The 16,799-nt window shown below is 37.5% G+C and overlaps 1 protein-coding gene across 7 annotated transcripts in view; it reads left to right on the top strand.

The window, feature by feature from the left end:
* Positions 1 to 16,799, top strand: part of SCLT1 (sodium channel and clathrin linker 1) — a 200,934-nt gene that overhangs the window by 146,232 nt on the left and 37,903 nt on the right. For all 7 annotated transcript variants that reach the window (XR_005028388.2, XR_005028387.2, XM_036903384.2 and 4 more), the window contains one exon: positions 7,201 to 7,397. Coding sequence is in view for 5 of the 7 variants with exons in the window: in XM_036903384.2 (XP_036759279.1) it covers positions 7,201 to 7,397 (197 nt within the window). In the remaining 2 variants the exon portion in view is untranslated. The remainder of the gene's footprint in view (positions 1 to 7,200; positions 7,398 to 16,799) is intronic.

Here is a 16,799-nt window from a genome sequence, read left to right as displayed (position 1 = left end):
AAAAGGAAAGCAAGTGCTTTCTGCAAGTCTTAAAGAGACAGGGACCCCATAGCTGGACGAAGTTGTCCCTGCAGCTGGGAATATCGGGGAAACTTAGGTGCCCTAAACAAAGGCAGTGCAGCTCTGAAGCCCCTCACAGGACTAGGTAGCCTGCCAGTCGTTCCTCCAACTGGCGTGGACCCCGACACACAGGCCCAGTAAGGGAAGTGCTAGAAGGAACCAAGATCAGATCCATGTGCTGCAGGGCTAGCTCGCAGCGGCGCGACCGAACAGCCTGGGTGCGGCTCACACACTCTGGCAGCAGTGAAGCCAGAGCCTGGTAGAAGCCTGCACAGAAAAGCCCTGCGCACACCGGCAGCAGAGCCAGAGGGAGCAGGCGTGCTCCCAGGAGCCGACAGGAATCCCAGCCCAATGCACAGCCGCCCAGGCCAGACCCAAAGGCTGCTGCTGCCACACAGCTGCCTGGCAGGGTCACCGCTAGCACGGAGGAGTGCACCTGGTGTGCCTGCCACTCCCCGCAGGGCTCCCCGCAGCTCTGATGGACACCCCGCCCACAGCAGCTTAGGAGATTAACCCGGTGGCTGCTGCAGGAGTGCAGATAGCCGTCACAGGCAGCAGAGAAGGGCAAGGCATCCAGCAAGCAGGAAAGGACTTTCTTCTCCCAGCTAACACACCCACAACCTGCCTACAGCCACTGCAATCACCATGAAAAGGCAAAAAAATCTGGTCCAGACCAAGATAGTTACACCTCAGAAAGGATCTTCAGAGGCAGACCTAACCAGTCTCCCTGAAAAATAATTCAAAATAAAAATCATAAACATGCTGACAGAGCTGCAGAGAAATATGCAAGAGCTAAGGGATGAAGTCCGGAGGGAGATTACAGACTTCCGGAGGGAGATCACAGATGTCCGGAGAGAGATTACAGAAGTGAAACAAACTCTGGAACGATTGATAAGCAGAATGGATAAGGTGCAAGAGGCCATTGATGGAATAGAAAACAGAGAACAGGAATGCATAGAAGCTGATGCAGAGAGAGAGAAAAGGATCTCCAGGAATGAAACAATATTAAGAGAACTGTGTGACCAATCCAAAAGGTACAATATCCGCATTATAGGGGTACCAGAGGAAGAAGAGAGAGAAAAAGGGATAGAAAGTGTCTTTGAAGAAATAATTGCTGAGAACTTCCCCAAACTGGGGGAGGAAATAGTTGCTCAGACTACAGAGGCACACAGAACTCCCGAGAGACGGGATCCAAAGAGGTCAACACCAAGACACATAATAATTAAAATGGCAAAGATCACGGACAGGGACAGAGTATTAAAGGCAGCCAGAGAGAGTAAAAAAGTCACCAACAAAGGAAAACCCATCAGGCTATCATCAGACTTCTCAACAGAAACCTTACAGGCCAGAAGAGAATGGCATGATATATTTAATGCAATGAAACAGAAGGGCCTTGAACCAAGGATACTGTATCCAGCACGATTATCATTTAAATATGAAGGAGGGATTAAACAATTCCCAGACAAGCAAAAGTTGAGGGAATTTGCCTCCCACAAACCACCTCTACAGGGTATCTTAGAGGGACTGCTCTAGATGGGAGCACTCCTAAAAAGAGCACAGAACAAAACACCCAACATATGAAGAATGGAAGCTGAGGAAAAAGAAGGGAAAGAAACAATCGTCAGACTATGTTTATAAAAGCTCAATAAGCGAGAGAGGTCAGACAAGCTAACCTTGAACCTTTGGTAACCACAAATCTAAAGCCTGCAATGGCAATAAGTACATATCGTTCAATAATCACCTTAAATATAAATGGACTGAATGCACCAATCAAAAGACACAGAGTAATAGAATGGATAAAAAAGCAAGACCCATCTATATGCTGCTTTTAAGAGACTCACCTCAAACCCAAAGACATTCACAGATTAAAAGTCAAGGATTGGAGGAAGATATTTCATGCAAACAACAGAGAGAAAAAAGCAGGTGTAGCAATACTAGTATCAGACAAAATACACCTCAAAATAAAGAAAGTAACAAGATATAAAGAAGGACATTACATAATGATAAAGAGCACAGTCCAACAAAAGGATATAACCATTATAAACATATATGCACCCAACACAGGAGCACCAATATATGTGAAACAAATACTAACAGAATTAAAGGAGGAAATAGAATGCAATGCATTCATTTTAGGAGATTTTAACACACCACACCCCAAAGGACAGATCCACCAGACAGAAAATAAGTAAGGACACAGAGGCACTGAACAACACACTAGAGCAGATGGACCTAATAGACATCTATAGAACTCTACATCCAAAAGCAACAGGATACACATTCTTCTCAAGTGCACATGGAACATTATCCAGAATAGATTACATACTAGGCCACAAAAAGAGCCTCAGTAAATTCCAAAAGATTGAAATCCTACCAACCAACTTTTCAGACCACAAAGGTATAAAAGTAGAAATAAATTGTACAAAGAAAGCAAAAGGGCTCACAAACACATGGAGGCTTAACAACATGCTCCTAAATAATCAATGGATCAATGACCAAATTAAAATGGAGATCCAGCAATATATGGAGACAAATGACAACAACAACACTAAGCCCCAACTTTTGTTGGACACAGCAAAAACAGTCTTAAGAGGAAAGTATATAGCAATCCAGGCATATTTAAAGAAGGAAGAAGAATCCCAAATGAATAGTCTAATGTCAGAATTATTGAAATTGGAAAAAGGAGAACAAATGAGGCCTAAGGTCAGCAGATGGAGGGACATAATAAAGATCAGAGAAGAAATAAATAAAATTGAGAAGAATAAAACAATAGCAAAAATCAATGAAACCAAGAGCTGGTTCTTCGAGAAAATAAACAAAATAGATAAGCCTCTAGCCAGACTTATTAAGAAGAAAAGAGAGTCAACACAAATCAACAGTATCAGAAACGAGAAAGGAAAAATCACAACAGACCCCACAGAAATACAAAGAATTATTAGAGAATACTATGAAAACCTATATGCTAACAAGCTGGGAAACCTAGGAGAAATGGACAACTTCCTAGAAAAATACAACCTTCCACGAGTGACCCAGAAAGAAACAGAAAATCTAAACAGACCAATTACCAGCAACGAAATTGAATCGGTAATCAAAAAACTACCCAAGAACAAAACCCCTGGGCCAGATGGATTTACCTCGGAATTTTATCAGACATACAGAGAAGACATAACACCCATTCTCCTTAAAGTTTTCCAAAAAATAAAAGAGGAGGAAATACTCCCAAACTCATTGTATGAGGCCAACATCACCCAAATACCAAAACCAGGCAAAGACCCCACCAAAAAAGAAAACTACAGACCAATATCCCTGATGAACGTAGATGCAAAAATACTCAACAAAATATTAGCAAACCGAATTCAAAAATACATCAAGAGGATCATACACCATGACCAAGTGGGATTCATCCCAGGGATGCAAGGATGGTACAACATTCGAAAATCCATCAACATCATCCACCACATCAACAAAAAGAAGGACAAAATCCACATGATCATCTCCATAGATGCTGAAAAAGCATTCAACAAAATTCAACATCCATTCATGATAAAAACTCTCAACAAAATGGGCATAGAGGGCAAGTACCTCAACATAATAAAGGCCATATATGATAAACCCACAGCTAACATCATACTGAGCAGCGAGAGGCTGAAAGCTTTTCCTCTGAGATCAGAAACAAGACAGGGATGCCCACTCTCCCCACTGTTATTCAACGTGGTACTGGAGGTCCTAGCTACGGCAGTCAGACAAAACAAAGAAATACAAGGAATCCAGATTGGTAAAGAAGAAGTCAAACTGTCACTATTTGCAGATGACATGATATTGTACATAGAAAACCCTAAAGACTCCACTGCAAAACTACTAGAACTAATATCGGAATTCAGCAAAGTTGCAGGATACAAAATTAACACACAGAAATCTGTAGCTTTCCTATACACTAACAGTGAACTAATAGAAAGAGAAATCAGGAAAATAATTCCATTCACAGTAGCATCAAAAAGAATAAAATACCTAGGAATAAACCTAACCAAGGAAGTGAAAGACCCTGAAAACTACAAGACACTCTTAAGAGAAATTAAAGAGGACACTAACAAATGGAAACTCATCCCATGCTCCTGGCTAGGAAGAATTAATATCATCAAAATGGCCATCCTGCCCAAAGCAATATACAGGTTTGATGCAATCCCTATCAAATTACTAACAGCATTCTTCAATGAACTGGAACAAATTGTTCAAAAATTCATATGGAACCGTCAGAGACCCCGAATAGCCAATGCAGTCCTGAGAAGGAAGAATAAAGTGGGGGGGATCTCGCTCCCCCACTTCAAGCTCTACTACAAAGCCACAGTAATCAAGACAGTTTGGTACTGGCACAAGAACAGAGACACAGACCAGTTGAACAGAATAGAGATTCCAGGTATTAACCCAAACATATATGGCCAATTAATATTTGATAAAGGAGCCATGGACATACAATGGGGAAATGACAGTCTCTTCAACAGATGGAGCTGGCAAAACTGGACAGCTACATGTAAGAGAATGAAACTGGATCACTTTCTAACCCCATACACAAAAGTAAACTCCAAATGGATCAAAGACCTGAATGTAAGTCATGAAACCATAAAACTCTTAGAAAAAAACATAGGCAAATATCTCATGGACATAAACATGAGTGACTTCTTCATGAACATATCTCCCTGGGCAAGGGAAACAAAGGCAAAAATGATCAAGTGGGACTATATCAAGCTGAAAAGCTTCTGTACAGCAAAGGACACCATCAATAGAACAAAAAGGCATCCTACAGTATGGGAGAACATATTCATAAATGACAGATCTGATAAAGGATTGACATCCAAAATATATAAAGGGCTCACATGCCTCAACAAACAAAATGCAAATAATCCAATTAAAAAATGGGCAGAGGAGCTGAAAAGACAGTTCTCTAAAGAAGAAATCCAGGTGGCCAACAGGCACATGAAAAGATGCTCCACATCGCTAATCATCAGAGAAATGCAAATTAAAACCACAATGAGATATCACCTCACACCAGTAAGGATCGCCATCATCGAAAAGACAAACAACAACAAATGTTGGCGAGGTTGTGGAGAAAGGGGAACCCTCCTATACTGCTGGTGGCAATGTAAACTAGTTCAACCATTGTGGAAAGCAGTATGGAGGTTCCTCAGAATGCTCAAAATAGAAATACCATTTGACCAAGGAATTCCACTTCTAGAAATTTACCCAGGAATGCAGCACTGCAGTTTGAAAAAGACAGTTGCACCCCTATGTTTATTGCTGTACTGTTTACAATAGCCAAGATATGGAAGCAACCTAAATGTCCATCAGTAGATGAATGGATAAAGAAGATGTGGTACATATACACAAGGGAATATTATGCAGCCATAAGAAAAAAACAGATCCTACCATTCGCAACAACATGGATGGGGCTAGAGGGTATTATGCTCAGTGAAATAAGCCAGGTGGAGAAAGACAAGTACCAAATGATTTCACTCATCTGTGGAGTATAAGAACAAAAGAAAACTGGAGGAACAAAACAGCAGTAGAATCACAGAACCCAAGAATGGACTAATAGTTACCAAAGGGAAAGGGACTGGGGACGATGGGTGGGAATGGAGGGACAAGGGCAGGGAAAAAGAAAGAGGGCATTATGATTAGCATGTATAGTGCGTGAGGGACACGGGGAGGACTGTGCAACACAGAGAAGACAAGTAGTGATTTTATAGCATCTTACCACGCTGATGGACAGTGACTGTGAAGGGGTATGTGGGGGGGACTTGGTGAAGGGGGGATCCTAGTAATCATAATGTTCTTTCTGTAATTATAGATTAATGATACCAAAATAAAAATTTTTTAAAAAAAAGGAGTTTTGGGAAGCATGTTGTGTTCAACATGGATAGTGAAGATGGCGTGTTTGCAGTTTTCCCCCAAGAGTCATGAATTTTGCTGTTGTTAGGTTTTCTTTGGTGTTTTTTGAATTGGTAGAGTCCCTCGTTCCTTTTTTTTTTATTTTGCAAGTAGCCATATTTAATGAATTACTAGAGGTTATGCCATCTGTGACCACTTTTAAGTCATATTACTTTAAAATATTACAAGATAGGTATTCTTTATAGTATTTCTTCAGTGAGGTAACATAAAGATGGCCTGAGAGTACACCAAAGAAATTGTTCTACTAACCATTTTCTCAGTTGCTTCAAGAATGATAGGTAGTTTCATGCTAGATGCATCCAGAAAGCAACCCATTACATACATGGATGCCTTAGGGCATTATGGCTTCAATTTTTTCCTAAACCCCAGTTGAGAAAGCTTCCTAGGGTATCCAGAGAGCACTTAACTTACGTGTTTATTCTGCGTTAAGGTTTTTTTTTTACTGTAATTACATAAGTTACCTGTAAATAACTGAAGACATTTCCATATGAGATTTTGAAAATCATTATTTATAAACCTTTTTTCCTGAAAAAAGTATACATCGTTCATTGATACTTTAACTGAAGTGGGAAAGGAATTCCTGTATGTTATTTTCTTTACTTTTCAAAATCTTTGAAAGACAATTAGTATGTAAATCAAAAGTGATTTGAGGAGCTTCTGAGTTGGTGAACACATGCAGCTGCAGGAAGGGTGGCACACTTGGAGAGGCCACGGAAGCTCCGCACATACCCTGCATTCTATAGCTTGCCCTGTGTCTCTTCTGTTTGTCTGCTCCTGAGTTATATCCTTTATAATAAAACAATAAACACTTTTTAATGGCTTGAGTAAAAACCTCTCAGTTACTGAGATTATGAACATTTTCCATGGATTCTGGCAACAAAAATAAAAGTAGATAATGAGACCAGTTTTATATTAGATAGTATTTTTTTCTTACTGACAGTGTAAGATGTTGAGGAAAGTGTTGCAAAAAATCATAGTCCATCATAATTCTGGTTTCACTAGATTTATAATACAGGATAAGTCTTCACCTGTGATTGAAAACAAATATTAAGTTTAATTTTCATATAGATTCTCATACAAATACTCTATGCCACAGACAGCACAATGAATGATTCTTTTTGTATTATCATTAATTAGCATATCTCCTAAAATAACAAAAAAAGAGAAAGAAAATACTGTGTTCATTTTATTCCTTAGATCAGTACAATGGAACACGAATTTTCAATAAAAGAACATGGGTTTGAAGTCCAACTAAGAGAGATGGAAGATAGTAATCGAAATTCCACTGTTGAGTTGAGGCATCTCTTAGTGACTCAACAGAAGGCAGCCAATAGGTGGAAAGAAGAAACAAAGAAACTTACTGAAAGTGCAGAAATTCGAATCAGTAATCTAAAGTAAGTCTACTGTTATTGTTTGATATCTTTTATTGAAAAAATTATTTAACCTTTATTTTAAGGTCTTTACAATAATCTTTTATAAAAATGTATAATTCTGGACTTTGTACTTATATTTTTTACTCAGCAAATATTTATTGAACCATGAAAAATATTTAACAGCATAAACTAATAGTGTATATTTTTATAAATTTTATGCATATTCCATACATATCATTTCATACAGTGTTTTTTTTTGTTCTACATGATAGTTTAGAATCAATACTATTTGCATAAAGTATAACATAATAATGTCCTGTGGTTGCAACAGAATCCACTTGACTGGCAAAACCTAAAATACTAGCTCCTTAACCCTTTAAGAAAAAGTTTGCTGACCCCTGTCCAGAAAGAACTTGAGCTTTTATGCTGAATGAGGTCCGAAGTTATGGAGGGCTTGGAGCAAAGTGATATGATTAGGCTTAAATGTTCAACAGGTTAGTTTGACTGCTGTATGAAGAATAGACTGAGGAGGGGCAACAGAGATAAGTATTGTAATAATCCAGGTATAAAATGATGGTAACTTGGATTTGGTTTTAAAGTGTTGGAGATCATCAAAAAAGAAGTTTCCTTTGGGCCACATTGAGTTGCCTAAAAGACATTTAAGTTGGGATGTTAACTAGTTAGTTGATTATATAAGTCTGGAGTTCAGGGAAGAAATTGCAATCGAAGCTATAAATTTGGGAGTCATTAACATTATTTGTTAAGTCATGGAATGAAAATATTTAGAAAGGAAGTCTAAGTAGAGAAATTAAGCTGTCTGAAGACTGAGTTCCAAAAAAATTAGTTTGAGTAGATGAGAATTCCACTAAAAGAGACTAAGAAGGACTATCCAGAGAAATAAGAAACAACACAGAATGATTAAAAAAAACTCTAAGGGCATAAACAATAATAACTATGATAGTTACTCAATGCATTATGTGTTTATTGTTCTAAACAACTTACATGTTCTTAATTAATCTTTACAACAACCCTACAAAGTAGATGACGTTATTTACATTTTACAGATAGGGAAGCTGAGGCTGAGGGAAGTTAAGAAACTTGTTTAAGGTCACATAGGTAATGAAATGACAGATCCTAGATTCAAGTTTAGGTAGTTTGGGTAAAGACAATATGTTCTTAACCATTATGTTTTATAAAATGCTACTGATTGGTTGAGTATGGACCTGTCAGTTTGGCACACTGTGGTGGTCTTTGTTAACTATGATAAGAGCAATTTTGGTAGAATGCTAGAATGAGATGTATTTAGTATGAATTTAAAAGAAAAAGAGAATGTCTGCATCCAGTTAATGGTGAGCTAGGTCATTTGAGTTAGCTACCTCCACAACTAAAAAAGTTACATGAATTATAAAAAAAATTATGAATATCATTAAAAAGTCTAATTTTAAAAAATTATTGTCAGTTTGGCATTATCCCAGGAAGGCAAAATTATTAAAACATTAAAAATAAATAGATTTACTACATTAACTTATTAAATAGAAAAATCATAAGGTCTTCTCAATAGATACAGGAAAAGCATTTTTTATTAAAATTTAATATCCATTCATGATTTTCCGAAGTATCTTAGCAAACTAGGAACAGAATTTCCTTAATCTTATAAAGGTATCTATTCTAAAGTAATCATTGTTCTGTTTTTTCTTTTTTAATTGAAGTATTGTTGATATACAATCTTATATTGGTTGCAAGTAAACAACACAGTGGTTCAGCAGTTACCCATAATATCAAATCCTCACCCCAACTAGTGCAGTTACTATATGTCAGCATAGGAAGATGTTACAGAAGTATTGGCTATACTCTCTATTCTGTACTACCACTGTGACCAACTTATGCCTCTTTATCCCCTTCACCCTCCATACCCACCCAACCCAATCCCTTCCCCATGGTAACTACCAGTCACTTCTCAGTGTATATGAGTCTACTGCTATTCTGTTCATTTTGTTTTGTATTTAGATTCCACAAATAAGTGAAATCATATGGTATTTGTCTTTCTCTGCCTGGCTTATTTCACTTAGCGTAATATCCTTTAGGTCCATCCGTGTTGTCACAAATGGAAAGGTTATTTTTTATGGCTGAATAATATTACATTGTGTATATGTACCACATCTTCTTTATCCATTCATCTATTGATGGACACTTTCATTGCTTCCCTCTGTTAGCATTATAAATAATGAAGCAGTAAACATGGTGCATCTATCTTTTTGAATCAGGGATTTTGTTTTCTTCAGATAAAGTCCTAGAAGTGCAGTTACTGGGATATATGGTATTTCTATTTTTAGTTTTTGAGGAACCTCCAACCTGCTTTACACAGCAGCTGTACCCATTTATATTCCCACCAACAGCGTAGGAGGGTTCCCTTTTCTCCACATCCTCGCCAACACTTGTTATTTCTTGTCTTTTGAATGGTGGTCATTCTTACTGTTGTGAAGTGATACCTCATTGTGGTTTTGATTTGCATTTCCCTGATGATTAGCTATGTGGAGCATCTTTTCATGTGCCTGTTAGCCATATGTATTTCTTCTTTAGAGAAATGTCTGTTCAGGTCCTCCACCCATTTTTTGTGTGTGTGTTACTTGTTTTTTTTTGGTGTTGAGGTGTATGAGTTCTTTATATATTTGGATGTGAATCCCTTATCAGATAGATCGTTTACAAATATATTCTCCCATACTGTAAATTTCCTTTTTGTTCTGCTGATTGTATCCTTTGCTGTACAAAAGCTTTTTAGTTTGATTTAGTCCCCCTTGTTCATTTTCTATTTTTTTCCCTTATCTGAGGAGATATGACCAGGAAAAAATTGCTCATGCTTATGTTCAAGAGATTTTTGTCTATGTTTTTTTCTATGAGTTTTATGGTTTCATGTCTTACATACAGGTCTTTGGTCCACTTTGAGTTTATTTTTGTGTGTGGAGTTAGACAGTAATCCAATTTCATTCTCTTGTATGTAGCTGCCTGTTTTCCCAACACCAGTTGTTGAAGACACTGTCTTTTCCCCATTGTATATTCATGGCTCCTTTATCATATATTAACTGATCATCTGTGCATGGGTTTATATCTGGTCTTTCTATTCTATTCACTGATCTATGAATCTAGTCTCCTTCCTGTACCACACTGTTTGATTACTATAGCTTTGTGGTATAGCTTGAAGTCAGGGAATGTAATACCCCCAGCTTTGCTGTTCTTTCTCAAGATTGCTTTGGCTAATTGGGGTCTTTTGTGGTTCCATAAAAATTTTAGGATTATTTGCTCTAGTTGATTGAAAAATGCCATTGGTATTTTGATAAGAATTGCACTTAATCTGTAAATTCCTTTGAGCAAGATAGTTAATTCTTTCTGTCCATGAGCATAGGATAGATTTCCACTTATTCGTGTCTTCTTTAATTTCTCTCATGAATGTCTTACATTTTTCACCTTCTTGGTTAGATCTGTTCTTAGGTATTTATTCTTTTTGATGCAATTATAAATAGAATTGTTTTCTTGATTTCTCTTCCTGCTAGTCATTTTTAGTATATAATAATAAATGGGTTTCTGTGTATTAATTTTGTACCCTGCAACTTTGCTGAAGCCAGCTATTAGTTTGAATAGTTTTTTTAGTGGAGTCTTTAGGGGTTCGTATATATAATACCATGTCATCTGCAAACAGTGACTGTTTAACTTCTTCCTTATCCATTTGGATGCCCTTTATCTTTATATCTTGTCTGATTGTCCTGCCTAGGACCTTCAGTATTTTGTTGAATAAAAGTGATGAGAGTGGACATCCTTGAGTTGTTCCTGGTCTTAGAGGAAAAGCTTTCAGGTTTTCGCCATTGAGTATAATGTTAACTGTGGGTTTGTCATATGTGGCCTTTATGCTGAGGAATGTTCCCTCTGTGCATATTTTGTTGAGTTTTTATCATAAATGGGTGTTGAATTTTGTCAAATGCTTTTTCAGCATCTGTTGAGATGATCATGTGGTTTTTATCCTTTTTTTGTAATGTATGTATCACATTGATTGACTTACGTATATTGTACCATTCTTGCATCCCTGGAATAAAAACTACTTGGTCATGATGGATGATCCTTTTATGTATTTTTTAATTCAGTTTGCTATTATTTTGTTGAGGATTTTTGCATCTGTGCTCATCAGGGATATTGGTTCAAAATTTTCTTTTTTTACATAATCTTTGCCTGGCTTTTGTATTAGAGTGATGCTGGTCTCATAGAATGAGTTTGGAAGTATTCCCTCCTTTTCTACTTTTTGGAATACTTTAAAAAGGAAGGGTATTAACTCTAAATGTTTGAGAGAATTCGGCTGGAAAGCCATTTGATCCTGGACTTTGGTTTGTTGGGAGTTTTTTTATTACCAATTCCATTTTGTTACTGTTAGTTGTTCAGTTGAGATTTTCTGTTTCTTCCTGGGTCAATATTGGAAGGTCGTATTTTGCTAGGTATTTGTCCATTTTTTCTAGGTTGTCCAATTTATTGACATATAATTTTTCATAAAATTCTCTAATTCTTTGTATTTCCATGATGTCAGTTGTAACTCCTCCTTTTCCATTTCTGATTTTTTTGTCCTCTCTTTTTTTTCTTGTTAACTCTGGATAAAGGTTTGTCTATTTTGTTTATCTTCTCAAAAGAGCCAGCTCTTGGTTTCATTCATTTCTCTTATTGTTTTTCCTTCACTATTTTATTTATTTCTGCTCTGATCTTTATTATGTCCCTTCTTCTACTAACTTTGGGTGTCATGTGTTGTTCTTCTACTTTCTTTAGTTAAGAGTTTGGACTGTTCATTTTTTATTGTTCTTTCTTCTTGAGGTAGGCCTGTATTGTTATATACTTCCCCTTATAACTGCTTTTGCAGCATCCCACATATTTTGAACTGTTGTATTTTTGTTTTCATTTGTCTCCATGTATTGTAGGATTTCCTCTTTGATCAGTTCATCAGTCCATTGATTATTGAGAAACATGTTGTTTAGCCTCCATGTGTTTGTTGGTTTTTTTGTTTTCTTCATTTAATTGATTTCTAGTTTCATACCATTGTGATCTAAAACAATGCTTGATACAATATCAATCTTTTCAAATTTATTGAGGCTTTTTTTGTGTTCTAATATGTGACCTATTCTGGAGAACATTCCTTGTGCCCTTGAGAAAATGTGTATTTTGCTGCTTTTGGTTCAAACTTTGTATATATCTGTAAATCCATCTGGTCTATTGTGTTGTTCAGTTCCTCTGTTTCTGTATTTATTTTCTGTCTGGTTGATCTGTTTATGGTGTAAGTGGGGTGTTAAAGTCTCCTAATATGATTGTGTTGCTATTTCCCCCTTTAATTGTGTTAGTATTTGTTTCATATATTTAGATGCTCCTACATTGAGTGCATAGATATTTATAATTCTTATGTCCTCTTGTTGGACTGACCCCTTTATCATTCTTTGTCTCTTATTACTTTCTTGGTTTGAAGTCTATTTTGTCCGATATAAGTACTGCTACTACTAGTTTTTTCTCCCAATTATTTGCATGAAATACCTTTTCCTTCCCTTCACTTTTAGTCTCTGTATGTCTTTGAGTCTGAAGTGAGTCTCTTGTAGTCAGTATATAGATGGGACTTGTTTTTTTAGCCATTGTGTCACTCTGTGTTTTTTGATTGGTGTATTCAGTCCATTTATGTTTAAGGTAATTATTGGTAGGTATGTCTTTATTGCCATTTTATTAATTGTTTTCCATTGTTTTTGTAGTTCCTCTCTGTTCCTTTCTTCATCTCTTATACTCTTCTCTTGTTATTTGGTGGTTTTCTTTACTGTTATGCTTGGATTTCTTTGTGTTTGTGTGTGTATATCTATTACAGATTTTAGGTTATGGTCACTGTAAGGTTCATAGTTTCCCTAGAACATCAACAGTCTATATTAAGTAGATATTTGCTCTACTTTGACCACAGTCTAAAAGGTATTACCTTTTTATTCTTCTTCCTCCTCCACACTTTATGTTTAAGATATTATAGTCTACATCTTTTGTGTATCCCTTAACTGATTTTTGTATAGTTAATTTTACTACTTTTTTTAAATTTCATACTTTCTTAGTAATTGGTCTACTACATTTACTGTAGTTTTATTTTGACTGATGAAAAATATTTAGGCTTAAGAACCTTTCCATCTATAGAAGTCCCTTTAACATACCCTGTAAGACCAGTTTAACACTGGTGAATTCTTTTAAGTTTCATTTAACTGGAAAACTTTTCATCTGTCCTTCAATTTTGGATGATAACCTTGCTGGGTAGAGGGCTCTTGGTTGAAGTTTCTTTCCTTTCATTACTTAAATATTTCATGCCATTTGCTTCTGGCCTCTAAAGTTTCTGCTGAGAAATCTGCCTATAGCCTTATGGAGTTTCCCTTATAAGTAACTGTCTGCCTCTCTCTTGCTGCTTTTAAGATTCTCCCTTTATCTTTAACCTTTGGCATTTTAATTATTATATGTCTTGGTGTTGTTTACTGGGTTCCTTTTGTTAGGGACTCTGCATTTCCAGGGCCTTGGTGTCTATTTCCTTCCCCAGTTTGGGGAGGTTTTCAACTGTTATTTTCTTCAGAGACTTTCTACTCCTTTGTCTCTTCTCCTTCTGAGACCCCAATTATATGAATATTGTTTCTTTTGGAGTTGTCACACAGCTCCCTTAGCATCTTCTAATTTTTAGAAATTCTTTTTTCTCTCTGTTCTTCAGCTTGGTTGTTTTCCTGTTCTCTATTTTCCATCTAATTGATTCTTTCCTCTACTTCAAACAGTCTACTATTCATTGTCTCCATTATGTTTTTCATTTCAGTTATTGTATTCTTGAAATCTTTTCTTTGTCATATCTTCTGCCTCTCTCTTGAAGTTCCCACTGAGATCATCAATTCTTTTTCCCAGGTCAGTGAGCATCTTCATGACTGTTACTTTGCAATCTTTGTCAAGAATATTGATGATCTCCATTTCATTTAGCCCTCTTTCTGGTGTCTTTTCTTATTCTTTTGTTTGGAACATATTCTCTGCTTCCTCATTTGTCTGGATTTCTGTGTTTTTTCCTTTGTCTTAGATAGATTTTCTATGTCTCCTGGTCTAGTAAGTAATGGTTTTATGAATAATCTGTCCTGTGGTGTCCAGAAATTTGACTCTACACTTGCCAGAGTCTGTTTCTCCTTTGTTATAGAGCCACAGTTGCTGTTTATGGGCAGTGGTTGAGGCTGCCTGCCTGTGCGCAGTGGCTGATCTCTGTCAACAGAGGCTGGCAGCTCACTTCAGCATGCCCTCTATGCACTCTGCTGGGAACATTGTGCATGGGGCTATCGTCTGCCTGCTGGGTAGCAATGGCCAGCCACTGTTGGGCCTGGCAGGTGGATACACAAGGCTGAGCCACCAACAAGAGAGATGGAACATTTGGATCTGGCTCCTGCAAGTACCCCACCACTTGGGCTGAAGGAGGGCCAGGAAAGCTGGAAGAGCTTTCCTCTGCCTGCCACACAGCAAAGTCTGACTACTGCTGGGCTGAGCAGGTCAGGCAGGTGGGTGGGTGCACAGGGAAGTGCCACCACAGGGCCAAGCCACCCGCAAGAAAAATGAAGCATTTGGAACTGCTTCCCATGAGCGCCTGACCAGTTGGGCTGATGAAGGGCTGTGAAGCATCATCCACCTGTCCTTTCTTCTCCAAAGGGGGCTCCCTCCAAACTCTGCCCCTCTAGCACACTACCTACAAGCAAGATTAAATGAGTAAATCTTTCAAACTGCTGCCTTTGTGTTGGGTCTCAGCAGGAATGGTGGAATATGTCTGTCCATCACAAGCAACAAGAGTCTCAGCCTCCCAGGGTGTGCCAACTCTCCCTGGTGTCCAGTCCTGTTAATCAAAGCCCAGTGCAGTGTGGACTCATGTTCCCAGAGCAGATCTCCAGGGCCAGGAATGCAGGATTCCTGAGCACTTATGCCCTCCCTGCACCATTCCTCTCCCTCCCACTTGTGGACTAGGGTGGGGGAAGGGCTTGGGTCCCAATCAGTTATGGCTCTGCCACTTTACCCTTCTCTCTCTGGTCCCCTCTTCTTCACTAGGTATAGATGGTCTGTTCTGCAGTCTGCAGGTCATTTTCAGGGTTAGTTGTATTTTCTGTAGTTGCTTCCTTGGCATGTAAGTTGGAGAATGTTTCTTCCTTGCCTTCCTACTCCATTATCCTTTCCATAGCCAACTTTCTATTCCTTTTATAACTTCTTGAAATAGAAGCATATCTCACAAATTATTACCTTTCTTTTTTACTAATGTATGCATTCTAATGTGGTCTCTGGGAATCTCTACTTCCTGCCGTGATGGAGATACTGGTGCCTTCCCACCAGAAATAACTAGAAAATTGTACAAAATATTTGAAACAAATGTTTTTCTGATCCATGCAGGACAGGAAACAAGGTAAAATCTAGAATGACCTTGGGTTTCTGCCTAAAATCACTTTCAGGACCATGGTCCTCAAAGGGGAGATTTCAACCACTGTCCACTGATCCCTTTCTGTCCACTGATCCCTTTCAATTGAGGAGACAGAGATCATTCATTTGTATGAAATTCCAGAAAAGTCAATTCTAACCTATAATGACAAAACAGTTAGATTTGGTGGATACCTAAGGCTGGGATTATGGGTGGGGCAAAGACTTCGGAGGGCCATGAAGGCACATTTTAAGATGATGGACATATTCTGTATCTTAACTGTGATTGCAGTTACATGGGTGTATGTATTTGTCAAACCTCACCAAACTCTACACTCAAAGCAGCTACATCTTATTTTCTACAATTATACCACAATAAGGTTGATTTTAATAAGCAAAACAAATAATTGCCTTTGGTGAATTCTCTCTTTCCCATCTTTCCAGGACTCTACTCAAAGGTATATTGGATGTTTATATTATATTCCTGTGCCTCTCACCTTCTTTATTTCTATCTTTTTCTTTCACTGTGCTGTATTCAGACAATTTCTTCAAATCTCTTACATGTCATAAATTATTTTTTAAGTTCAATCTGCTGCTATATTTATGCCATTGGGTTTTTATCTTAACTATCTGTTTACTACAAGAAGTCCAGTTTAGCTCTTCTTCAAGTCTGCTATTTTATATTTTTATAGTCTCCTGTTCTTTGCTGATATTTTTTAAGTTTGTCATGGTTTTCTTTTAAAATGGTAAACATTAATTCAAAGTCTGCATCTGATAATTCCGTGTCTTAGGATTTTTGCTATATTTTCATCTCTTCAATGATTTTAAAGTGTTGTGGGAAAACGAAACAGTGTTTGGAGTGTTTAGTGGGATGATTAGTCTAAATAGTATTGTGTACCTTTACTGGATCCAAACATACAAACATATACTCTTTAAAAATATCCCCCCTTGAAAGATGGCAGTGTGAGA

The sequence above is a fragment of the Manis pentadactyla genome, chromosome 5 (assembly GCF_030020395.1).
Source record: "Manis pentadactyla isolate mManPen7 chromosome 5, mManPen7.hap1, whole genome shotgun sequence".
In the NCBI taxonomy this organism is placed as follows: Eukaryota; Metazoa; Chordata; class Mammalia; order Pholidota; family Manidae; genus Manis; species Manis pentadactyla.
This window is presented reverse-complemented; position numbering and strand designations above follow the sequence as displayed.